The sequence below is a fragment of the Eleutherodactylus coqui genome, chromosome 7 (genome assembly GCF_035609145.1).
Source record: "Eleutherodactylus coqui strain aEleCoq1 chromosome 7, aEleCoq1.hap1, whole genome shotgun sequence".
Lineage (NCBI taxonomy): Eukaryota > Metazoa > Chordata > Amphibia > Anura > Eleutherodactylidae > Eleutherodactylus > Eleutherodactylus coqui.
In genome coordinates, this window is record NC_089843.1 from 166,187,555 (window position 1) to 166,211,179 (window position 23,625).

The following is a 23,625-nucleotide window of genomic DNA, read 5'->3' on the forward strand; positions in this document are numbered from 1 at the left end:
TTATGCCACCTGAAAATGTATAAATAAACTGAGAACTGTCTGTTACCCTTCTAACATTATGGTGTTATGCTTTAAGACCTCCTTGTAGTAAGGTGCAAGCCCCCAATGCCTCCTGTATTGTATGACAGGTGGCGATGGCCCTGTGATGAGGCTCCTACCACAGGAAATCGGGGCACTGGCTATTGGCGTCTTCATATATCTGCACAGGTGGTTAAGAGCCTACTCATACCCTACTTTATTCTGGTAACATTACTATTACTATTGGGGGCACTGAGAGGGGGCATTATTATTATTGGTGCTACTAATTAGAGTCAGTATTACTATTAAGGCTACTGAGAGGGGCACTATTACTAGTTGGGGGTACTATAAGTTTGTAGGACCACAGAGGAGGCATTATTACTAGAGATGAGCGAGCACCAAAATGCTCGGGTGCTCGTTACTCGAGACGAATTTTTCGCGATGCTCGAGGGTTCGTTTCGAGTAACAAACCCCATTGAAGTCAATGGGCGACCCGAGCATTTTTGTATATCGCCGATGCTCGCTAAGGTTTTCATTTGTGAAAATCGGGGCAATTCAAGAAAGTGATGGGAACGACACAGCAACGGATAGGGCAGGCGAGGGGCTACATGTTGGGCTGCATCTCAAGTTCACAGGTCCCACTATTAAGCCACAATGGCGGCAAGAGTGCCCCCCCCCCCCAACAACTTTTACTTCTGAAAAGCCCTCATTAGCAATGCATACTTTCTTCTGTCACTTTGACACCTAAGGGGAGGAGAGGTCGGGGTGGGAACCTCCGGGTATTATCTCAAGAATGGAGCTAGAAATAGCATAGCCTCTCATAACTGACATGTGTTATATTGGAGCATTTTCTCCAACAACTATCCACTGAGTTTGGATATAGGGCTATTTTGATACACATGCCGGTTTGAAGCTTCAATCTATTCTAAAGAGCAGATTAGGTTTGGGTGAACAATCTTATACACCGTAGGTGGGTTGACTGCCCTCATGGACTAGGAGGCTTTCTTATACCCCAATTGCGGCTCAGAAGGGATTATATCTCCAGAACATCAGCCCAGTATGGTTTTGCCCATATCCTAATGGGACGCTGATTGAGCTGCATGTTCTGTCTTTTGACAGTAAAAAAAGGGACCTAAGAATAGAGATTCCTTTTTATACTATGTTCACCTCCTCAAACATCCTGCGGAGAGCACATTAGGCTTGGGTGAACAATCTCATACATCCAAAAGTGAGCTGTTTATCCTGATTAATTAGGAGCCTCTCTTACATCCTGAACCTTCGCCTAGAAGGAGAAATATTTCCAGGGCATCAGCCCAGCGTTATATTGTTAATACCTCAAGGGGACGCTGGTTTAGCTGTATGTTCTGGCTCCCGCTAGCACAAAGGACCTACGAATAGAGACTTCTTATATTCTGTTCATCTCCTAAACATTCTGCCGAAACAGTTGTCTCCTCTCTGTTAGGACATCTGATTCTTTGTCATTGAGCCTATTAAGACTTTTTCAAAATCTCCTCAATAAGATCTAATCTCACTAAGCTCCTGATGATCCACGGAATCTAGTGGTGAAACGCGTTGAGCAGAAAGAGCAAAAATGAGGAATTATTGAGTAAAAATAATAATTGGAGCGTTAGAGTCCTACCTGGCATTGACTATTATGACCCTTATAACGGAAATTTAAATTCTGTCAAGTCTCAGTGATCGTTGAGAGACTCTGCCAGAAGTAAGAGATTTGGCACAGAGATTAGTACCAAATCCATACAAATTTATTGGTGTTGGGATCAATTGCGATTCCGACACTTATAGGATTCAAGTTATTGAAACCAATTTTATTATCAATGACGAAATCCCAACACAATTGCATACACGAGATCGGCTGCTGCTATCTGGGCTAATGAATATTACCAATCAGCCGGACACTGATTAACAGCCAAAAAAACAGATTGTTTCCTTCCGCTTGAATCACAACACCCCTATACCCCTTCCACCATCACATCTATTAATTGGGATAGGACATTGAGTGATTTCAACCTGAAGTGTTACGGGTCAAGCCACAATATTCTGGATCTGCAGGTCCAAAAGTTTTATCCGGGACCCCCATGTTAGATCTAGATTCTTGTTGGCCGACCCTCTTTCTTCTTAGCAATTGTGTTAGGCGTGTTCTAACATTTGCTATACTACGTTTTTAAAGGTTTTTTGTCATGTTTGTTGTGCCCTTACGTGTTTTATTTTAATAATTTTCTAATAAAAATCATTTTTTTACTTGAAAGTCACCTCTGTGATAGGGCTTTACTACAATTTTGGAGACTTTTTTCTCACTGCCCCTTCTGTGAATACACAGGTCCCACTATTAAGCCACAATAGCGGCAAGAGTGGGCCCCCCCCCAACAACTTTTACTTCTGAAAAGCCCTCATTAGCAATGCATACCTTAGCTAAGCACCACACTACCTCCAACAAAGCACAATCACTGCCTGCATGACACTCCGCTGCCACTTCTCCTGGGTTACATGCTGACCAACCCCCCTGCACGACCCAGTGTCCACAGCGCACACCAAACTGTCCCTGCGCAGCCTTCAGCTGCCCTCATGCCACGCCACACTCATGTCTATTTATAAGTGCGTCTGCCAGAGGAACCGCAGGCACACACTGCAGAGGGTTGGCACGGCAAGGCAGCGACCCTCTTTAAAAGGGGCGGGGCGGTAGTCCACAATGCTGTACAGAAGCAATGAGAAATCCAATCCTGTGCCACCTCCATCTGGAGCTGCACACGTGGGCATAGCAATGGGGAACCTATGTGCCACACACTATTCATTCTGTCAAGGTGTCTGCATGCCCCAGTCAGACCGCGGTTTTTTATAAATAGTCACAGGCAGGTACAACTCCGCAATGGGAATTCCGTGTGCACCCACAGCATGGGTGGCTCCCTGGAACCCACCCGCTGTACATAAATGTATCCCATTGCAGTGCCCTGGACAGCAGAGCTAACGTCAGATGAAATGTAGGTGGGCTTCGGCCCACACTGCATGCCCCAGTCAGACTGGGGTTCTTTAGAAGTGGACACAGATGCATTTACAACTCCCTGTGGACCCACAGCATGGGTGGCTCCCTGGAACCCACCGGCGGTACATAAAAATATCCCATTGCATTGCCCAACACAGCAGATGTAACGTCAGCTGTAATGCAGGTTGGCTAAAAATTAATTTGATTACACTGTAGGCGAGGGCCCACAAAAATTGCTGTATCAACAGTACTAATGTACATCAGAAAAATTGGCCATGGCCAACCAAGAGGGCAGGTGAAACCCATTAATCGCTGTGGTTAATGTGGCTTAATTGGTAACTAGGCCAGGAGGCAGCCCAGTTAAAATAAAAATTGGTTGAGGTGAAAGTTTCAACGCTTTAATGAGCATTGAAACGTATAAAAATTGTTTAGAAAAATTATATGACTGAGCCCTGTGGGCCTAAGAAAAATTGCCCGTTCGGCGTGATTATGTGAGGTTTCAGGAGGAGGAGCAGGAGGAGGAGGAGGAATATTATACACAGATTGATGAAGCGAAAAGGTCCCCGTTTTTGATGGGGATACAGAACGATGCTTCCATCCGCGGGTGCAGCCTACGTATTGCTTAGGTATCGCTGCTGTCCGCTGGTGGAGAAGAGAAGTCTGGGGAAATCCAGGCTTTGTTCATCTTGATGAGTGTAAGCCTGTCGGCACTGTCGGTTGACAGGCGGGTACGCTTATCTGTGATGATTCCCCCAGCCGCACTAAACACCCTCTCTGACAAGACGCTAGCTGCAGGACAAGCAAGCACCTCCAGGGCATACAGCGCGAGTTCAGGCCACGTGTCCAGCTTCGACACCCAGTAGTTGTAGGGGGCAGAGGCGTCACGGAGGATGGTCGTGCGATCGGCTACGTACTCCCTCACCATCCTTTTACAGTGCTCCCGCCGACTCAGCCGTGACTGGGGAGCGGTGACACAGTCTTGCTGGGGAGCCATAAAGCTGTCAAGGGCCTTAAAGAGTGTTGGCCTGCCTGTGCTGTACATGCTGCCTGATCTCCGCGCCTCCCCTGCTACCTGGCCCTCGGAACTGCGCCTTCGGACACTAGCGCTGTCGTATGGGAATTTTACCATCAGTTTGTCCGCCAGGGTCCTGTGGTATAGCAACACTCTCAAACCCCTTTCCTCTTCGGGTATGAGAGTGGAAAGGTTCTCCTTATACCGTGGGTCGAGCAGTGTGTACACCCAGTAATCCGTAGTGGCCAGAATGCGTGTAACGCGAGGGTCACGAGAAAGGCATCCTAACATGAAGTCAGCCATGTATGCCAGGGTTACTGTACGCAACACATGGCTGTCCTCACTAGGAAGATCACTTTCAGGATCCTCCTCCTCCTCCTCAGGCCATACACGCTGAAAGGATGACAGGCCAGCAGCATGTGTACCCTCACCAGTGGGCCAAGCTGTGTCTTCCCCCCCCTCCTCATCTTCCTCCTCCTCCTCCTCCTGACCGCACTGAGTTATAGACAGGAGGGTGCTCTGACTATCCAGCGACATACTGTCTTCCCCCGGCTCTGTTTCCGAGTGCAAAGCGTCTGCCTTTATGCTTTGCAGGGAACTTCTCAAGAGGCATAGCAGAGGAATGGTGATGCTAATGATTGCAGCATCGCCGCTCACCACCTGGGTAGACTCCTCAAAGTTTCAAAGGACCTGGCAGATGTCTGCCAACCAGGCCCACTCTTCTGAAAATAATTGAGGAGGCTGACTCCCACTGCGCCGCCCATGTTGGAGTTGGTATTCCACTATAGCTCTACGCTGCTCATAGAGCCTGGCCAACATGTGGAGCGTAGAGTTCCACCGTGTGGGCACGTCGCACAGCAGTCGGTGCACTGGCAGATTAAACCGATGTTGCAGGGTGCGCAGGGTGGCAGCGCCCGTGTGGGACTTGCGGAAATGTGCGCAGAGCCGGCAACCTTTCCGAGCAGGTCTGACAAGCGTGGGTAGCTTTTCAGAAAGCGCTGAACCACCAAATTAAAGACGTGGGCCAGGCATGGCACGTGCGTGAGGCTGCCGAGCTGCAGAGCCGCCACCAGGTTACGGCCGTTGTCACACACGACCATGCCCGGTTGGAGGCTCAGCGGCGCAAGCCAGCGGTCGGTCTGCTCTGTCAGACCCTGCAGCAGTTCGTGGGCCGTGTGCCTCTTATCTCCTAAGCTGAGTAGTTTCAGCACGGCCTGCTGACGCTTGCCCACCACTGTGCTGCCACGACGCGCGACACCGACTGCTGGCGACGTGCTGCTGCTGCTGCTGACACATCTTGATTGCGAGACAGAGGTTGCGTTGGAGGAGGAGGAAGGTGCTTTATTGGAGGAAGCATACACCGCCGCAGATACCACCACCGAGCTGTGGCCCGCAATTCTGGGGGTGGGTAGGACGTGAGCGGTCCCAGGCTCTGACTCTGTCCCAGCATCCACTAAATTCACCCAATGTGCCGTCAGGGAGATATAGTGGCCCTGCCCGCCTGTGCTTGTCCACGTGTCCATTGTTAAGTGGACCTTGGCAGTAACCGGGTTGGTGAGGGCGCGTACAATGTTGCGGGAGACGTGGTCGTGCAGGGCTGGGACGGCACATCGGGAAAAGTAGTGGCGACTGGGAACTGAGTAGCGCGGGGCCGCTGCCGCCATCATACTTTTGAAGGACTCCGTTTCCACAACCCTATACGGCAGCATCTCCAGGCTGATAAATTTGGCTACGTGCACGTTTAACGCTTGAGCGTGCGGGTGCGTGGCGGCGTACTTGCGCTCCAACACTTGCGCTAGCGACGGCTGGACGCTGCGCTGACAGACATTGCTGGATGGGGCCGAGGACAGCGGAGGTGAGGGTGTGGGTGCAGGCCAGGAGACGGTAGTGCCTGTGTCCTCAGAGCGGGGTTGGATCTCAGTGGCAGGTTGGGGCACAGGGGGAGAGGCAGCGGTGCAAACTGGAGGCGGTGAACGGCCTTCGTCCCACCTTGTGGGGTGCTTGGCCATCATATGTCTGCGCATGCTGGTGGTGGTGAGGCTGGTGGTGGTGGCTCCCCGGCTGATCTTGGCGCGACAAAGGTTGCACACCACTGTTCGCCGGTCGTCTGCACTCTCAGTGAAAAACTGCCAGACCTTTGAGCACCTCGGCCTCTGCAGAGTGGCATGGCACGAGGGGGCGCTTTGGGAAACAGTTGGTGGATTATTCGGTCTAGCCCTGCCTCTACTCCTGGCCACCGCACTGCCTCTTCCAACCTGCCCTGCTGCTGCCCTTGCCTCCCCCTCTGAAGACCTGTCCTCAGTAGGCGTAGCAAACCAGGTGGGGTCAGTCACCTCATTGTCCTGCTGCTCTTCCTCAGAATCCTCGGTGCACTCCTCTCTCGGACCTAATGCCCTTACTACTACCTCACTGATAGACAACTGTGTCTCATCGTCATCGGCCTCCTCACCCACTGAAAGGTCTTGAGACAGTTGCCGGAAGTCCCCAGCCTCATCCCCCGGACCCCGGGAACTTTGCAATGGTTGGGCATCAGTCACGATAAACTCCTCTGGTGGGAGAGGAACTACTGCTGCCCAATCTGAGCAGGGGCCCGAGAACAGTTCCTGGGAGTCTGCCCGCTCCTCAGAATGTCTCATTTTCATGGAGTGAGGAGGCTGGGAGGAAGGAGGAGCAGCAGCCAGAGGATTCTGAGTTGCAGCAGTGGACGCAGCAGAACTCTGGGTGGACGATAGGTTGCTGGAAGCACTTTCTGCCATCCACGACAGGACCTGCTCACACTGCTCATTTTCTAATAAAGGTCTACCGCGTGGACCCATTAAATGTGCTATGAATGTGGGGACGCCAGAAACGTGCCTCTCTCCTAATTCCGCAGCAGTCGGCTGCGATACACCTGGATCAGGAGCTCGGCCTGTGCCCACACCCGGACTAGGGCCTCCGCGTCCTCGGCCGCGCCCACGTCCTCTAGGCCTACCCCTACCGCTCAGCATGCTGTATTACCAGGAATGCAGAAACACAACACTGTAATTAAATGTGCCGCTTATTGGCCTGTGGTTGGAGGCTGAGTTCGCTTACGGAACGCCAGGAAATAATTTGCCGCAAGCCTGCTGTAACACTTAGCTGGCTGCGTATTTATCTGTAGAACTACTACACCCAGCAGACACAGACCCAGAACACTGAGCAGAGTGACAGGCAGCCCAAATAGATTTTTTTCCTATATTTTTTTTCCAAAGGACCACTGCGTATATTCAATCTATAATATATGTCTTCTGGCCCTGCCTACACAATTCTGTCCCTGGACTGTGTGACGGAACTGCAGTGTTGCACTGTTATTAACTGCAACAGACCGGTGATTTCAGAGCCAGGAAATAATTTGGCGCAAGCCTGCTGTAACACTTAGCTGGCTGCGTATTTATTTGGAGAACTACTACCCCCAGCAGACACAGACCCAGAACACTGAGCACAGTGACAGGCAGCCCAAATAGATTTTTTTTCAAGATTTTTTTCCAAAGGACCACTGCGTATATTCAATCTATAATATATGTCTTCTGTCCCTGGACTGTGTGACGAAACTGCAGTGTTGCACTGTTATTAACTGCAACAGACCGGTGATTTCAGAGCCAGGAAATAATTTGACGCAAGCCTGCTGTAACACTTAGCTGGCTGCGTATTTATCTGTAGAACTACTACACCCAGCAGACACAGACCCAGAACACTGAGCAGAGTGACAGGCAGCCCAAATAGATTTTTTTTCAAGATTCTTTTCCAAAGGACCACTGCGTATATTCAATCTATAATATATGTCTTCTGTCCCTGCCTACACAATTCTCTCCCTAGACTGTGTGACGGAACTGCAGTGTTGCACTGTTATTAACTGCAACAGACCGGTGATTTCAGAGCCAGGAAATAATTTGACGCAAGCCTGCTGTAACACTTAGCTGGCTGCGTATTTATCTGTAGAACTACTACACCCAGCAGACACAGACCCAGAACACTGAGCAGAGTGACAGGCAGCCCAAATAGATTTTTTTTTCAAGATTTTTTTCCAAAGGACCACTGCGTATATTCAATCTATAATATATGTCTTCTGGCCCTGCCTACACAATTCTGTCCCTGGACTGTGTGACGGAACTGCAGTGTTGCACTGTTATTAACTGCAACAGACCGGTGATTTCAGAGCCAGGAAATAATTTGGTGCAAGCCTGCTGTAACACTTAGCTGGCTGCGTATTTATTTGGAGAACTACTACCCCCAGCAGACACAGACCCAGAACACTGAGCACAGTGACAGGCAGCCCAAATAGATTTTTTTTCAAGATTTTTTTCCAAAGGACCACTGCGTATATTCAATCTATAATATATGTCTTCTGGCCCTGGACTGTGTGACGTAACTGCAGTGTTGCACTGTTATTAACTGCAGCAGACCGGTGATTTCAGAGCCAGGAAATAATTTGACGCAAGCCTGCTGTAACACTTAGCTGGCTGCGTATTTATCTGTAGAACTACTACACCCAGCAGACACAGACCCAGAACACTGAGCAGAGTGACAGGCAGCCCAAATAGATTTTTTTCCTATATTTTTTTTCCAAAGGACCACTGCGTATATTCAATCTATAATATATGTCTTCTGGCCCTGCCTACACAATTCTCTCCCTGGAGTATTACTGCAGGGCGCAATGCTCTGCACGGCCGATATACCAAAAAAAAAAAATGTGCAACACTGCTAAAAGCAGCCTCCACACTACTGCACACGGTTAGATGTGGCCCTAAGAAGGACCGTTGGGGTTCTTGAAGCCTACACTAACTCCTAACGCTCTCCCTGCCTCCACACTTCTGTCCCGGGACTATTACTGCAGGGCGCAATGCTCTGCACGGCCGATATACCAAAAAAAAAAAAAAGTGCAACACTGCTAAAAGCAGCCTCCACACTACTGCACACTGTTAGATGTGGCCCTAAGAAGGACCGTTGGGGTTCTTGAAGCCTACACTAACTCCTAACACTCTCCCTACAGCAGCTCCAACACGATACCACTGTCCCTCAGCTATCTCACAAGGCATCTGAGGCGAGCCGCGGGAGGGGCCGATTTTTATACTGGGGTCACACCTGATCTCCCCAGCCACTCACAGCAGGGGGGTGGTATAGGGCTTGAACGTCGCAGGGGGAAGTTGTAATGCCTTCCCTGTCTTTCAATTGGCCAGAAAAGCGCGCTAACGTCTCAGAGAGGAAAGTGAAAGTAACCCGAACATCGCGTGGTACTCGTTACGAGTAACGAGCATCTCGAACACGCTAATACTCGAACGAGTATCAAGCTCGGACGAGTACGTTCGCTCATCTCTAATTATTACTATTGGGCAATTACTGAGAGGTTTACTGGTGGTACTGGCAGGATAGAGAAGTGTTAGATTAAGCTGCAAGAAGTCTTTATGATTGTTTTGGCCCAAAAACACTAAAGCGAACAGTCAAAGGAATCATCACCTGTGATTGCTGGAGGTGACTGCACTGTAATCACTATCACTGTAGTTATATATATAACAACCTTTATAACACAATGGGCTCAGATACAGTGGGCTTAGATACAGTGGCTCAGCTCTAGTATGCCTCTAAATAATAATGCGGTCACCATAGAATAGCCAGAAGCCAGCTCTACAGAGTGATAGTATAACAGTGTAGTTACCTACAGTGATAGTGATTACAGGCAGTCATCTCCAGAAATCACAGGTGATGATTCCTTTGACTGTTCGCTTTAGTTTTTTTGGGCCAAAACAATCACGAAGACTTCTTTCTGCTACAACTCACACTTCTCTATCCCTCCAGTACCATCAATAAACCTCTCAGTAATTGACCAATAGTAATAATGCCTCCTCTGTGGTCCTACAAACTTATAGTACCCCCAACTAGTAATAGTGCCCCTCTCAGTAGCCCTAATAGTAATACTGACTCTCATTAGTACCATCAATAATAATAATGGCCACCAATAGTAATAGTGATGTTACCGTGCGGTGGTTGCTGGTCCTCCCGGGGCGGTGGTGTGCGGGGTCCTGCGGTCGGGGCGCGTCCCCCTGGCTTGTTGTCTAGCTGCCGGGGCGCGGGTGCCCAGCCGGCGTGGGTGGCGTGGTGCTGGTGGCGCGCGTGCACCTGTGAGTGCGGCAGCTGTGCACGAGCTCCCTTTTATTATGTTCTGTTGGGAGTTGTCTGTCTCCCTCTCTCCGCCCCTAGGCGGAGGCTTTTGCTTAAAGGGCGGGCAGAGACTGGCAATTACTGCCAGTTATTGGTTTCCCTCAGTGTGCTAGCTAGCCTGCCTCTGTTGGTCTCCTGCCCCTGTCATCTTGTCTGCTATGCTTTGCTATCGTCCGCCAGGTTTTTCCATCTGCCTCAGTTCTGCTTAGTATTGTTCGTGTTGGTTATTTACATCTGCCTTTTCTGTTGGTATTCTACCCTTCCATCCAGGTACGCCAGCGGCCCTTTTTCGGTCCCTAGTGAGAGTAGGGACTGCCGCCCAGTTGCCCGCCTGAGGTTAGCCAGGAATGGAGGCAAGTAGGCAGGGACAGGGGTTGTGGGTGAGATCTAGGGCACCCGGACTGGCGTATCAAGGGTAGTATATTGTAGCAAGTGACCCCTTAACGGCCTCAATACAAATAGTGCCTCCCTTAGTTGCCTACCCATCCATGAATTGCTGGCTGGGCAGCAACCACTACAGCAAGTACTTTACTCACTCAAGAAGCTCTTGTCTGGCCACCGCAGATGCTGTAAGCATGGACCCTGACTCTTCCCCCGGCATCTGCATTCTTGCATGTACAGTATGCAGTGCAGACACCAGGAAGCAGTCAGCATTCCTGCCTAAAGTATCCAAGGTGGCCAGACTGGAGCTTCTTCAGTGAGTAAAGGGCTCACTGTCATGGTTGCTGCCTGGCCAGAGGTGCTCAAACGGAGTAACTATTTGGGACTTATTAACTGTTTGAACAGTTGCTTTACTAACCAGATGGCAACCCTAGGGCAGATGGAAGGAAGTATCATATGACTGCATGTCTTTAGGCATGGTTATAATATAAAATGGAACAACTTTACCTTTCTAGAACATGTAATGTTTATACATACCTTGAATTATCTTCATATGGTTTTGCAAATTGATTTTATGTGTTAACTGCAAGCAAAAATTGTCAATTATTTTTCACAGGCTTGAAGGAAACAACATCAATTACACAGCCATTGAACAGTTGCCTGACATAGCTTCACTGAATTCACCCTTACTTCACATGGTGTAAGTATAAGGTCCTCATCAGTCTCCTTTCGGAGACATTACACTATGCCTTGCAGAATTTGTTTCTCTTTTTAAGCTTTCAATACTATTTTTTTCTTGGGGAAATTAACATATGATATATGTTGGGTTATAATAATGTAGGCTGTTTGGGCGGCTTCCTGGGGCCTATGACTGCCCAAACCAACCAGCAGCTCTAAAGGTCCATTGCTGAGGCCACCAACCAAAAGCAAACGTTTATTAAAAACTTCACTGCCGCTTAAAACATTGTGGCTCTCAGCAGCATGAGAAGAAGCCTGACTGGATCCTCCACTCCAGTCATAGCGTGTGACACAGCAAGAACTGGAGGAGGCTGATGGGCCTTCATACCGTTAGAATTGAAGGGCAAAGTCTTCTGGGAGAGTCTTGTCATGTTTTCAAATGTGTCCAGGTATGCTACAAAATAGATGGATTACACTTGGTAGGATTGCAGTGCAAGGAATGGAAAAGCAAGGATATTAGCTTTGCAACAAAAACCAGACTGGTCAATGCAATCGTCTTTCCCATAACTACGCATGGTTGTGAAAGTTGGACACTCAGGAAAACAGACAGAAGGAAAATTGATGTGTTTAAACTATGGCGCTGGAGGAGAATGCTGCGGATACCATGGACTGCCTTGACAACGAACATGGTAGTGTTAGATTGCGTCAAACCGAAAATATCACTAGAGGGCAAAATTATCAAACTGCGCCTCTCTTTTTTTTGTCCATGTGATGCGCGCTATCTCACTGGAAACACTACTGATGCTTGGCAAGCTCAGTGGAAAGGGAAGATCAAGAAGACAAAGAACAATATGGCTAGAGTGTTAAGGCAGCAGTATGCAGTCCTAAGCTCTTGCTCACGACCGGAAGGTTGCAAGTTCAATCCCTGCATGGTTCAAGTAGCCTTCTCTCCTTCAAAGGTTGGTAAAATGAGTACCCAAATTGCTGGGGGAGTAATAAACTACCTGAAAGCGCTGCAGAATAAGTTGGCGCTATGCAAATAACAAGTCCCTTCATACCAGCACCATAGGCTTCACTTATTTTAGAGTCATCACTACCATGACTGATTTTTATTTTTTTTTCATTATGATGGAGTTTGTTAGGTTCCTGTTTCAGTTATGACAGCAAAAAAAGTTCTGCAATTGCATTATTCTTGCATTCAAAATACCAGGAAACTTGATAGAATCTGCCAATCACAAAGCGCAGGACAGGGAAAGGTGAAGGGAACCTACCCTTTACACACATTTCACAAAGCATGGCGTTTTGAACTATGCACCCACTTAAGTATAAGTGAGGATATCTGCTTAACCACAAAACGCATTGTTAAAACCTTTATCAGCCAAAGGTCACCAATAGAGATGAGCGAACGTACTCGTCCGAGCTTGATGCTCGTTCGAGTATTAGGGTGTTCGAGATGCTCGTTACTCGAGACGAGCACCACGCGATGTTCGAGTTACTTTCACTTTCATCTCTGAGACATTTGCACGTTTTTCTGGCCAATAGAAAGACAGGGAAGGCATTACAACTTCCTCCTGTGATGTTCCAGCCCTATCCCACCCCCCTGCAGTGAGTGGCTGGGGAGATCAGGTGTCACCAGAGTATTTAAATCTGCCCCGCCCGCGGCTCACCACAGATGCATTCTGACATAGATCAGGGAAAGTGCTGCTGATGCTGCGGCTGCTATAGGGAGAGTGTTAGGTGTAATATTAGGCTTCAAGAACCTCAGCGGTCCTTCTTAGGGTCACATCTGACCGTGTGCAGTACTGTTGAGGCTGCTTTTAGCAGTGTTGCACATTTTTTTTTTTTGTATATCGGGCGTGCAGAGCATTGCGTCCTGAGTCTGCAGTCATTGTACATAGTATAGGGCCAGTACTGGTGAGGCAGGGACAGTGGGAAAGGTGAAAGAGATATACTGTCTATATAGGCAGTGGGCTTTTTCAAACAAATTTGGGAAAAATACTATATTTGGGCTGCCTGTGACCGTCTTGAGTGTACTGCGTGTCTGCTGGGGGTAGTAGTCCTAATTAATACGCAGCTAAGTGTTACAGCAGGCTTGCGCAAAATTGTTTCCTGGCTCTGCGTTGCCCGTTACATCACCGCCGTCATCCCGTCCAGAGGGAAACAGTATACATATATACGCTGCCTACAATATCTGTCTGCTGTATCAGCTCAGCCTTTAAAAAAATAGAAGCAAAATACTTAAAGGGGTTGTCTCGCGCCGAAATGTTTTTGTTTTTTTTCCATAGGCCCCCCGTTCGGCGCAGGACAAACCCAAGGGATGTGTTAAAAAAAATATATATATATTACTTACCCGAATCCCCACTCTGCGACGTCTTCCTTCTTCCTACTTCTTCCTTCACCAAGATGGCCGTCGGGATCTTCACCCACGATGCACCGCGGGTCTTCTCCCATGGTGTACCGTGGGCTCTGTGCGGTCCATTGCCGATTCCAGCCTCCTGATTGGCTGGAATCGGCACACATGACGGGGCGGAGCTACGTGATGACGCGTAGAAGGGGACAGAGCCAGAACGCCGCTCGTGTCTGGACCGAGCAGAAGGGGAGAAGACCGCACAGCGCAAGCGCGTCTAAAAAAGCAAGAAGACATCAGAATTAGACGGATCCATGGAGACGGGGACGCCAGCAACGGAGCAGGTAAGTGAATAACTTCTGTATGGCTCATATTTAATGCACGATGTATATTACAAAGTGCATTAATATGGCCATACAGAAGTGTATAACCCCACTTGCTGCCGCGAGACAACCCCTTTAAGGCCTACTAGTGGCCTTTGGACACTTGACTGCTTCTGCGCTGTGAATTCCACTAGCTCAGTCATACGCACCTACGTCTCACTACAGGCTTGCGCAAAATTCTTTCCTGGCTCTGCTGTGCGTTCCGTAAGCGAAGTCAGCCTCCAACCACAGGCCAAGAGCGGCACATTTAATTACAGCGTTCTGTTTCTGCACTACTGGTAATACACCATGCTGAGGGGTAGGGGTAAGCCTAGAGGACGTGGACACGGGCGAGGACGCGGAGGCCCAAGTCAGGGTGTGGGCACAGGCCGAGCACCTGATCCAGGTGTATCACAGTCGACTGCTGCGGGATTAGGAGAGAGGCACATTTCTGGCGTCCCCAGATTAATCTCACAATTAATGGGTCCACGCGGTAGACCTTTATTAGAAAATGAGCAGTGTAAGCAGGTCCTGTCGTGGATGGCAGAAAGTGCATCCAGCAATCTATCGACCACCCAGAGTTCTACGCCGTCCACTGCTGCAACTCTGAATCCTCTGGCTGCTGCTCCTCCTTCTTCCCAGCCTCCTCACTCCATTACAATAACACATTCTGAGGAGCAGGCAGACTCCCAGGAACTGTTCTCGGGCCCCTGCCCAGAATGGGCAGCAATGGTTCCTCTCCTACCGGAGGAGTTTGTCGTGACCGATGCCCAACCTTTGGAAAGTTCCCGGGGTCCGGGGGATGAGGCTGGGGACTTCCGGCAACTGTCTCAAGAGCTTTTAGTGGGTGAGGAGGACGATGACGATGAGACACAGTTGTCTATCAGTGAGGTAGTAGTAAGGGCAGTAAGTTCGAGGGAGGAGCGCACAAAGGATTCGGAGGAAGAGCAGCAGGACGATGAGGTGACTGATCCCACCTGGTTTGCTAAGCCTACTGAGTACAGGTCTTCAGAGGGGGAGGCAAGTGCAGCAGCAGGGCAGGTTGGAAGAGGCAGTGCGGTGGCCAGGGGTAGAGGCAGGGCCAGACCGAATAATCCACCAACTGTTTCCCAAAGCGCCCCCTCGTGCCATGCCACCCTGCAGAGGCCGAGGTGCTCAAAGGTCTGGCAGTTTTTCACTGAGAGTGCAGACGACCGACGAACTGTGGTGTGCAAGGTTTGTTGCGCCAAGATCAGCCGTGGAGCCACCACCACCAGCCTCACCACCACCAGCATGCGCAGACATATGATGGCCAAGCACCCCACAAGCTGGGACGAAGGCCGTTCACCGCCTCCGGTTTGCACCGCTGCCTCTCCCCCTGTGCCCCAACTTGCCACTGAGATCCAACCCCCCTCTCAGGACTCAGGCACTACCGTCTCCCGGCCTGCACCCACACCCTCACCTCCGCTGTCCTCGGCCCCATCCAGCAATGTCTCTCAGCGCACCGTCCAGCCGTCGCTAGCGCAAGTGTTTGAGCGCAAGCGCAAGTACGCAGCCATGCACCTGCACGCTCAAGCGTTAAACGTGCACATAGCCAAATTGATCAGCCTGGAGATGCTGCCGTATATGTTTGTGGAAACGGAGGCTTTCAAAAACATGATGGCGGCGGCGGCCCCGCGCTACTCGGTTCCGAGTCGCCACTACTTTTCCCGATGTGCCGTCCCAGCCCTGCACGACCACGTCTTCCGCAACATTGTACGCGCCCTCACCAACGCGGTTACTGCCAAGGTCCACTTAACAACGGACACGTGGACAAGCACAGGCGGGCAGGGCCACTATATCTCCCTGACAGCACACTGGGTGAATTTAGTAGAGGCTGGGACCGAGTCAGAGCCTGGGACCGCTCACGTCCTACCCACCCCCAGAATTGCGGGCCCCAGCTCGGTGCTGGTATCTGCGGCGGTGTATGCTTCCTCCACTAAACCACCCTCCTCCTCCTCCTACGCAACCTCTGTCTCGCAATCAAGATGGGTCAGCAGCAGCACGTCGCCAGCAGTCGGTGTCGCGCGGCGTGGCAGCACAGCGGTGGCCAAGCGTCAGCAGGCCGTGCTGAAACTACTCAGCTTAGGAGAGAAGAGGCACACGGCCCACGAACTGCTGCAGGGTCTGACAGAGCAGACCGACCACTGGCTTTCGCCGCTGAGCCTCCAACCGGGCATGGTCGTGTGTGACAACGGCCGTAACCTGGTGGAGGCTCTGCAGCTCGGCAGCCTCACGCACGTGCCATGCCTGGCCCACGTCTTTAATTTGGTGGTTCAGCACTTTCTGAAAAGCTACCCACGCTTGTCAGACCTGCTCGGAAAGGTGCGCCAGCTCAGCGCACATTTCCGCAAGTCCAAGACGGACGCTGCCACCCTGCGCACCCGGCAACATCAGTTTAATCTGCCAGTGCACCGACTGCTGTGTGACGTGCCCACACAGTGGAACTCTACGCTCCACATGTTGGCCAGGCTCTATGAGCAGCGTAGAGCTATAGTGGAATACCAACTCCAACATGGGCGGCGTAGTGGGAGTCAGCCTCCTCAATTATTTACAGAAGAGTGGGCCTGGTTGGCAGCCATCTGCCAGGTCCTTGGAAACTTTGAGGAGTCTACCCAGATGGTGAGCGGCGATGCTGCAATCATTAGCGTCACCGTTCCTCTGCTAAGCCTCTTGAGAAGTTCCCTGCAAAGCATAAAGGCAGACGCTTTGCGCTCGGAAACGGAGGCGGGGGAAGACAGTATGTCGCTGGATAGACAGAGCACCCTCATGTCTATATCTCAGCACGTTGAGGAGGAGGAGGAGGAGGAGGTGGAGGAGCATGAGGAGGAGGGGGAAGAGACAGCTTGGCCCACTGCTGAGGGTACCCATGCTGCTTGCCTGTCATCCTTTCAGCGTGTATGGCCTGAGAAGGAGGAGGAGGAGGATCCTGAAAGTGATCTTCCGAGTGAGGACAGCCATGTGTTGCGTACAGGTACCCTGGCACACATGGCTGACTTCATGTTAGGATGCCTTTCTCGTGACCCTCGCGTTACACGCATTCTGGCCACTACGGTGCTGAACTACGGCGCTGAACCGAGTCAGAGCCTGGGACCGCTCACGTCCTACCCACCCCCAGAATTGCGGGCCCCAGCTCGGTGCTGGTATCTGCGGCGGTGTATGCTTCCTCCACTCGCGCTGTATGCCCTGGAGGTGCTTGCTTGTCCTGTGGCTAGCGTCTTGTCAGAGAGGGTGTTTAGTGCGGCTGGGGGAATCATCACGGAGAAGCGTACCCGCCTGTCAACCGACAGTGCCGACAGGCTTACAATCATAAAGATGAACAAAGCCTGGATTTCCCCAGACTTCTCTTCTCCACCAGCGGACAGCAGCGATACCTAAACAATACGTAGGCTGCACCCGCGGATGGAAGCATCGTTCTCTATCACCATAAAAAACGGGGACCTTTTAGCTTCATCAATCTGTGTATTATATTCATCCTCCTCCTCCTGCTCCTCCTCCCGAAAACTTACGTAATTACGCCAAACGGTCAATTTTTCTTAGGCCCACAAGGCTCAGTCATATAACTTTTGTAAACAATGTTTATACGTTTCAATTCTCAATTCAATAAAGCGTTGAAACTTGCACCTGAACCAATTTTTATTTTAACTGGGCTGCCTACAGGCCTAGTTACAAATTAAGCCACATTAACCAAAGCGATTAATGGGTTTCACCTGCCCTCTTGGTTGGGCATGGGCAATTTTTCTGAAGTACATTTGTACTGTTGGTACACCAATTTTTTTGGGCCCTCGCCTACATTGTAATCCTAGTAATTTTTAGCCCAACTGCATTAAAGCTGACGTTACCTCAGCTGTGTTCGGCACTGCAATGGGATATATTTATGTACCGCCGGTGGGTTCCAGGGAGCCACCCATGCTGTGGGTTCACAGGGACTTCACATTAGGGATTTGTACCTGCCAGTGTCTATGTATTAAAAACCCCGGTCAGACTGGGGCATGCAGTGTGGGCCGAAGACCACCTGCATTTAATCGGACGTTACCTCAGCTGTGATGAGCAATGCAATGGGATATATTTATGTACCGCCGGTGGCTTCCTGGGACCCACCCATGCTGTCGGTCCACACGGAGTTGTAACTCCATGTGTCCACTTCTAAAGAAGCCCAGTCTGACTGGGGCATGCAGTGTGGGCCGAAGCCCACCTGCATTAAACCTGACGTTACCTCAGCTGTGATGGGCACTGCAATGGGATATATTTATGTACCGCCGGTGGGTTCCAGGGAGCCACCCAAGCTGTGGGTCCACAGGGACTTCACATTAGGAATTTGTACCTGCCAGTGTCTATGTATTAAAAACCCCGGTCAGACTGGGGCATGCAGTGTGGGCCGAAGACCACCTGCATTTAATCGGACGTTACCTCAGCTGTGATGGGCAATGCAATGGGATATATTTATGTACCACTGGTGGCTTCCTGGGACCCACCCATGCTGTCGGTCCACACGGAGTTGTAACTGCATGTGTCCACTTCTAAAGAACCCCAGTCTGACTGGGCCATGCAGTGTGGACCGAAGCCCACCTGCATTAAACCTGACGTTACCTCAGCTGTGATGGGCACTGCAATGGGATATATTTATGTACCGCCAGTGGGTTCCAGGGAGCCACCCATGCTGTGGGTACACAGGGACTTCACATTAGGGATTTGTACCTGCCAGTGTCTATGTATTAAAAACCCCGGTCAGACTGGGGCATGCAGTGTGGGCCGAAGACCACCTGCATTTAATCGGACGTTACCTCAGCTGTGATGGGCAATGCAATGGGATTTATTTATGTACAGCCGGTGGGTTCCAGGGAGCCACCTATGCTGTGGGTGCACACGGAATTCCCATTGCGGAGTTGTACCTGCCTGTGATTATTTATAAAAAACCCCGGTCTGACTGGGGCATGCAGACACCTTGACAGAATGAATAGTGTGTGGCACATGTGTTCCCCATTGCTATGCCCACGTGTGCAGCTCCTGATGGAGGTGGCACAGGATTGGATTTCTCATTGCTTCTGTACAGCATTATGGGCTATCGCCCCGCCCCTTTTAAAGAGGGTCGCTGCCTGGCCGTGCCAACCCTCTGCAGTGTATGCCTGCGGTTCCTCCTCATGGCAGATGCACTTATAAATAGACATGAGGGTGGTGTGGTTATGAGGCCAGCGTGTGGCATGAGGGCAGCTGAAGGCTGCGCAGGGACACTTTGGTGTGCGCTGTGGACACTGGGTCGTGCGGGGGGGGGGGGGGTTGGGCAGCATGTAACCCAGGAGAAGTGGCAGCGGAGTGTCGTGCAGGCAGTGATTGTGCTTTGTTGGAGGTAGTGTGGTGCTTAGCTAAGGTATGCCTTGCTAATGAGGGTTTTTCAGAAGTAAAAATTGTTGGGGGGGCACTCTTGCCGCTATTGTGGCTTAATAGTGGGACCTGGGAACTTGAGATGCAGCCCATCATGTAGCCCCTCGCCTGCCCTATCCGTTACTGTGTCGTTCCCACCACTTTCTTGAATTGCCCAGATTTTCACAAATGAAAACCTTAGCGAGCATCGGCGATATACAAAAATGCTCGAGTCGCCCATTGACTTCAATGGGGTTCGTTACTCGAAACGAACCCTCGAGCATCGTGGAAATTTCGTCTTGAGTAACGAGCACCCGAGCATTTTGGTGCTTGCTCATCTCTAGTCACCAACTCTGTCACTAGCTAATGCTACCCATAGGTAGGGCAGTGTAAATCGAGTGACAGATTTCTTTTTACTATATATGTGAGGCAGAAGCCACTTGTTTTCTTTAAAAAAAAAAAAATTACTGGTACTTCCCAACCACAAATTTGGCAATCAGAATAAATCCCCAAGTCACCCGTCTCCAGTAACATAATTTGTAACATATTTCAGGTTAGAAAGACGTCCAGTCCCCTTTTCATGTCAGATACCGAATCAGCCATCACAACTTTCCATGGCAATGAGTTCCATGGCTTCACTGCTCTTACAGTAGAGAAACTCCTTCCAAGTCATCGTTATGGGGAATCACCTAGCTGAACGGATCTGTCTTATGACATTAACTGTAATGGGGTCTTTTTGGTTTCCGAGCAGCCGTCCCGGCATTTTACTGGATAAAAAGTGCTGCATGCAACGCATTTTCTTCTGGCATTTTGTGCCGGATCTGCAACGGAACCTCCAAACGGAAGTTCCAGCGCTAATGCAAACCCGGCCTTAGTCTTATTTATGGTGTGTCTAATTACCTTTATTAATATATGTATTTCTTTTTTATTGTAGCTTGCTGGGAAACAACCTACACCCTGAAAACATTACCGCTCTGAAAGCAAAGTCACACAAAAGCATCATCGTTGCGCACATCGATGAACACTATGGCAAAGATTTTTGGGAAGGCTGGTGGGACTGGATATTTCAACGATGCAAAGTATGCAACGATGAGAAGATTGTCTCTTTCTTAACAAAGGTGTACAGAGGACTTGGCCTTTGTGACGGAAGGGACACCGAGTGGATGAGGAACTGGTATATGCAGATTGATGAGTTTCTGCAGAGACGAATACAGCAGTGCTCCATTAAGAACATAGCGAAAAAGATGGAGGACCTCAGGCAGATGTTTCAGCAACAATCTGAACAGCACTGAAATGATCTTATTCTCATGATTGGCATATTGGTATCAGCACTCAAACTGAATGCTTTATACTGGGTGGACCACAGAAAAGTAGCCCGGTACCACACTCTTATGAAAGCTGATGCTCACTGCAACCAATTACAGCACAGATTTCATTTTACCTCAGCGCTGAAAAATTGGTGGTATGGCATATATATTGTTGAAGGAGGCATTTTATTATTGTATATGTACTGTGTGTTTCCCCTTTTCATATGGAGGAGTTCTTGCTATTATTGAGCACTATAGAGAATGTACTGCCTATTTATGTCTTGGTATTACTTATATAAATAGGATAAACTTCATCCTTTTAGTATATAATGAGGTTTATTCAAGTCTATTATAGGAATGCTATAGTGAAATTATAAATTATTTAAAAACAATTACAGTGATCCCTCAAGTTACAATGGCTGCAGGATAGAATATTTCCAACGTACAGTGGTCTTTTTGGGGCCATTGTATAGTTGGGGACAGCACCTGCAGATTGATAGGTAGAAGCAATGCACTAAGTTTCATGCACATAGATGTAAGGAAAAGCACTAACCTGGCGCCAGCAGGGAAGTCCTTGTCAGGGTACCCATCTCACTAGCACCCAAATCCTCACCCACTGTAGTATTTAGGAGCCTTACAACCTGCAGGACATCCAGAAGTTGGAGTGCAGCAGGTGAATTTAGAATCCTGCAACCTGAGGTTGGGGGTATAATGCAGAAGTAATTGAGGAGTAGAAAAAGGAACTCTCCGCACCTGTAAGGATTTTTATGTGTCCAAATGCTGCGTTCCATTTGGCGGCAATTTTGGCCCATATGTCTTCCTTCACTGCGGATGGCACCGCTCTGCCCTGTGTCAAGGGTTCTGTCACATAGCACAGGTAAGCTATAAATTTCATTTCTTGGGCATCTTCTCTATGCTTGATAAAGGCGCATTTTGCGTGCCGAAACGCGTTGCATTGTACATGTTCAAACCGGACATGATTGTCAGATATTCTTTTTGGCAATATTAAAATCTGTAATCCTGGTTTTGGATATACCTTGCTGGACTCTTTTGTTCCATCTGGACACTTAAAAATCCTTACAAGCATGGAGAGATACTTTTTCTACTCCTCAATTTTTTCTGGGGCCAATGTAACTTGCAGCCAGATTCAAAATATAATAATACAAATAGTCTTGATCTGCTTCACGTTCGCATTGCTGGAAAATCCAGCCAATCAATGTGGACATTTCACTGGCAAATCACCTGAATTACCTAATTGCAGGCACTGATTGATGGTCTAGTAGCGCCTCTCTACAATAGAGAGGGTGGTTTCACATCTGCGCTCGGGGTTCCATCTGCATTTGGGGAGCAGGAAAGAGGAATCCCCATGGCTAAACATATCCATCTCTAGACAAAACCGAACAGTGTCGGATGGACCCCATTGACTATAATGGGGCCTGTTCGCTTTCCACCTAAATTTTTGGACAGAAGAAAAAGCGCTGTATGCAGCACTCTTTCTTCTGGTATTTTGAGTCAAATCTGTGCTGGAAACTCTGGCTGGATGCTCCAATGCAGTTGTGAAACCAGCCTAATACATGTTCTGCTCTTTACCTGTACCAGAATGGGTTCATGCTTTGGATGCCAGTGAGAATGTCTATTATATTTTCTGGACGCTCTGTGTGGTGTATGGGACCCTGGAGAAGTTCCTGTTCTCCCCATAGCAGCTTCCAATAGTTCTCTCTGACCGTTAGATATAAATACTTGCTCTATCTGTATTAGTTATGTGCTCAATTTTCTATCATTTTCATTTTGTATTACTTTTAGTTGGCATTTTGGGGAGTTTGGAAGCATTTACCGGTTTTCCATAGCAATATGGTTTAGTATAAAATACAGTATTTTCAATATACAATAGTTGTCCCGGAAACTATATTCTGTGTTGAGCACTATACCGTATATTTTATATACTGTTTGTGGCCCCCCAATGGTTGTGGTGTGGTTTTCAGCCTGTCCAGGATTTTGCTAACATGTCATGATAATGTATTGAATTTATAACAAGCTACATAGAACTCTACGGAAAGTTAAGGGTGGACACATCTGTATAAGCCCTTTCATGTTATCTATGAAGGATGTCTTGCGTTTTCTTTACTGACTTTATCTCTTGATATTTGAGAAAGTATGTGGGTGGGCTCAATACTATTATGTTCATTTATGGCACGCATATTACATGTAACCTTTCAATAAATAGGAAAATAAAGCTCTAACCAATTTTCATCAAGACTATTGTAAGCATAATGTCAAAGTGAAGTGACTAGTGCGTGGAATGAAAAATTACATTTTAGAGAGGAATCTATTATAAAAACCATATGTTCTACCTTACTTAAATAAAAAAAAAGCACTTTGTTTTTTGTTTTTTAATTTTTAAGAAATCCATCACAAAGTCAGTGACCTCTGCTGTGAAGAATCCAGTCCTGTAGCTCATCCCCCCATGCTGTGTATTCAGAGCTTTTCTTCTGACTGTTATAACTGTTTTAGCCGACTAAGGCCCAGTTGTGTTCTTTTTTTCCCCCCGGTTTTGTGCTGTATTTCATGCATCCCATTGTGTATTGTATGTGCACCCCCCATTCACTTCTACGGGAACCTTTGGAGCGCAGATGTACACAAAAAAGAGCAGGTCCTATTTTTTTGCATGCAAGAGAAATGTGCACCCCAAAAAATGAAAGTGAGAATGAACCCATTGATATAAATGAGGTCTATTCTCTGTGTATTGCATGTGCACATACGTCGATGTAATGCGGCCCTTAGAAAGAGGCAGGGATGACGGGAAAATGAAAATAACATAAAAACATTTCGCACAGGTATGGCTTGCTCCAAATTGTACAACCATTTAATTCCAGCAAACTGACGCATTTTACATAATCCCCCCCCCACCCTAAAAAGAATGTGAAATTAATCACAAAGAAATTAGAACCTATGTTGAAATTATGTTGAAA

General features: G+C 48.8%; 1 protein-coding gene across 1 annotated transcript in view; it reads left to right on the top strand.

Moving 5' to 3' along the window:
• LOC136572933 (NLR family CARD domain-containing protein 3-like) overlaps positions 1-22,906 on the top strand; it is a 106,147-nt gene extending 83,241 nt beyond the window's left edge. The window contains exons 6-7 of the mRNA XM_066573968.1: positions 11,200-11,283; positions 20,284-22,906. Coding sequence (XP_066430065.1) covers positions 11,200-11,283; positions 20,284-20,641 — 442 coding nt within the window. The 3' untranslated portion in view covers positions 20,642-22,906. The remainder of the gene's footprint in view (positions 1-11,199; positions 11,284-20,283) is intronic.
• Positions 22,907-23,625: the final 719 nt, after the last annotated feature.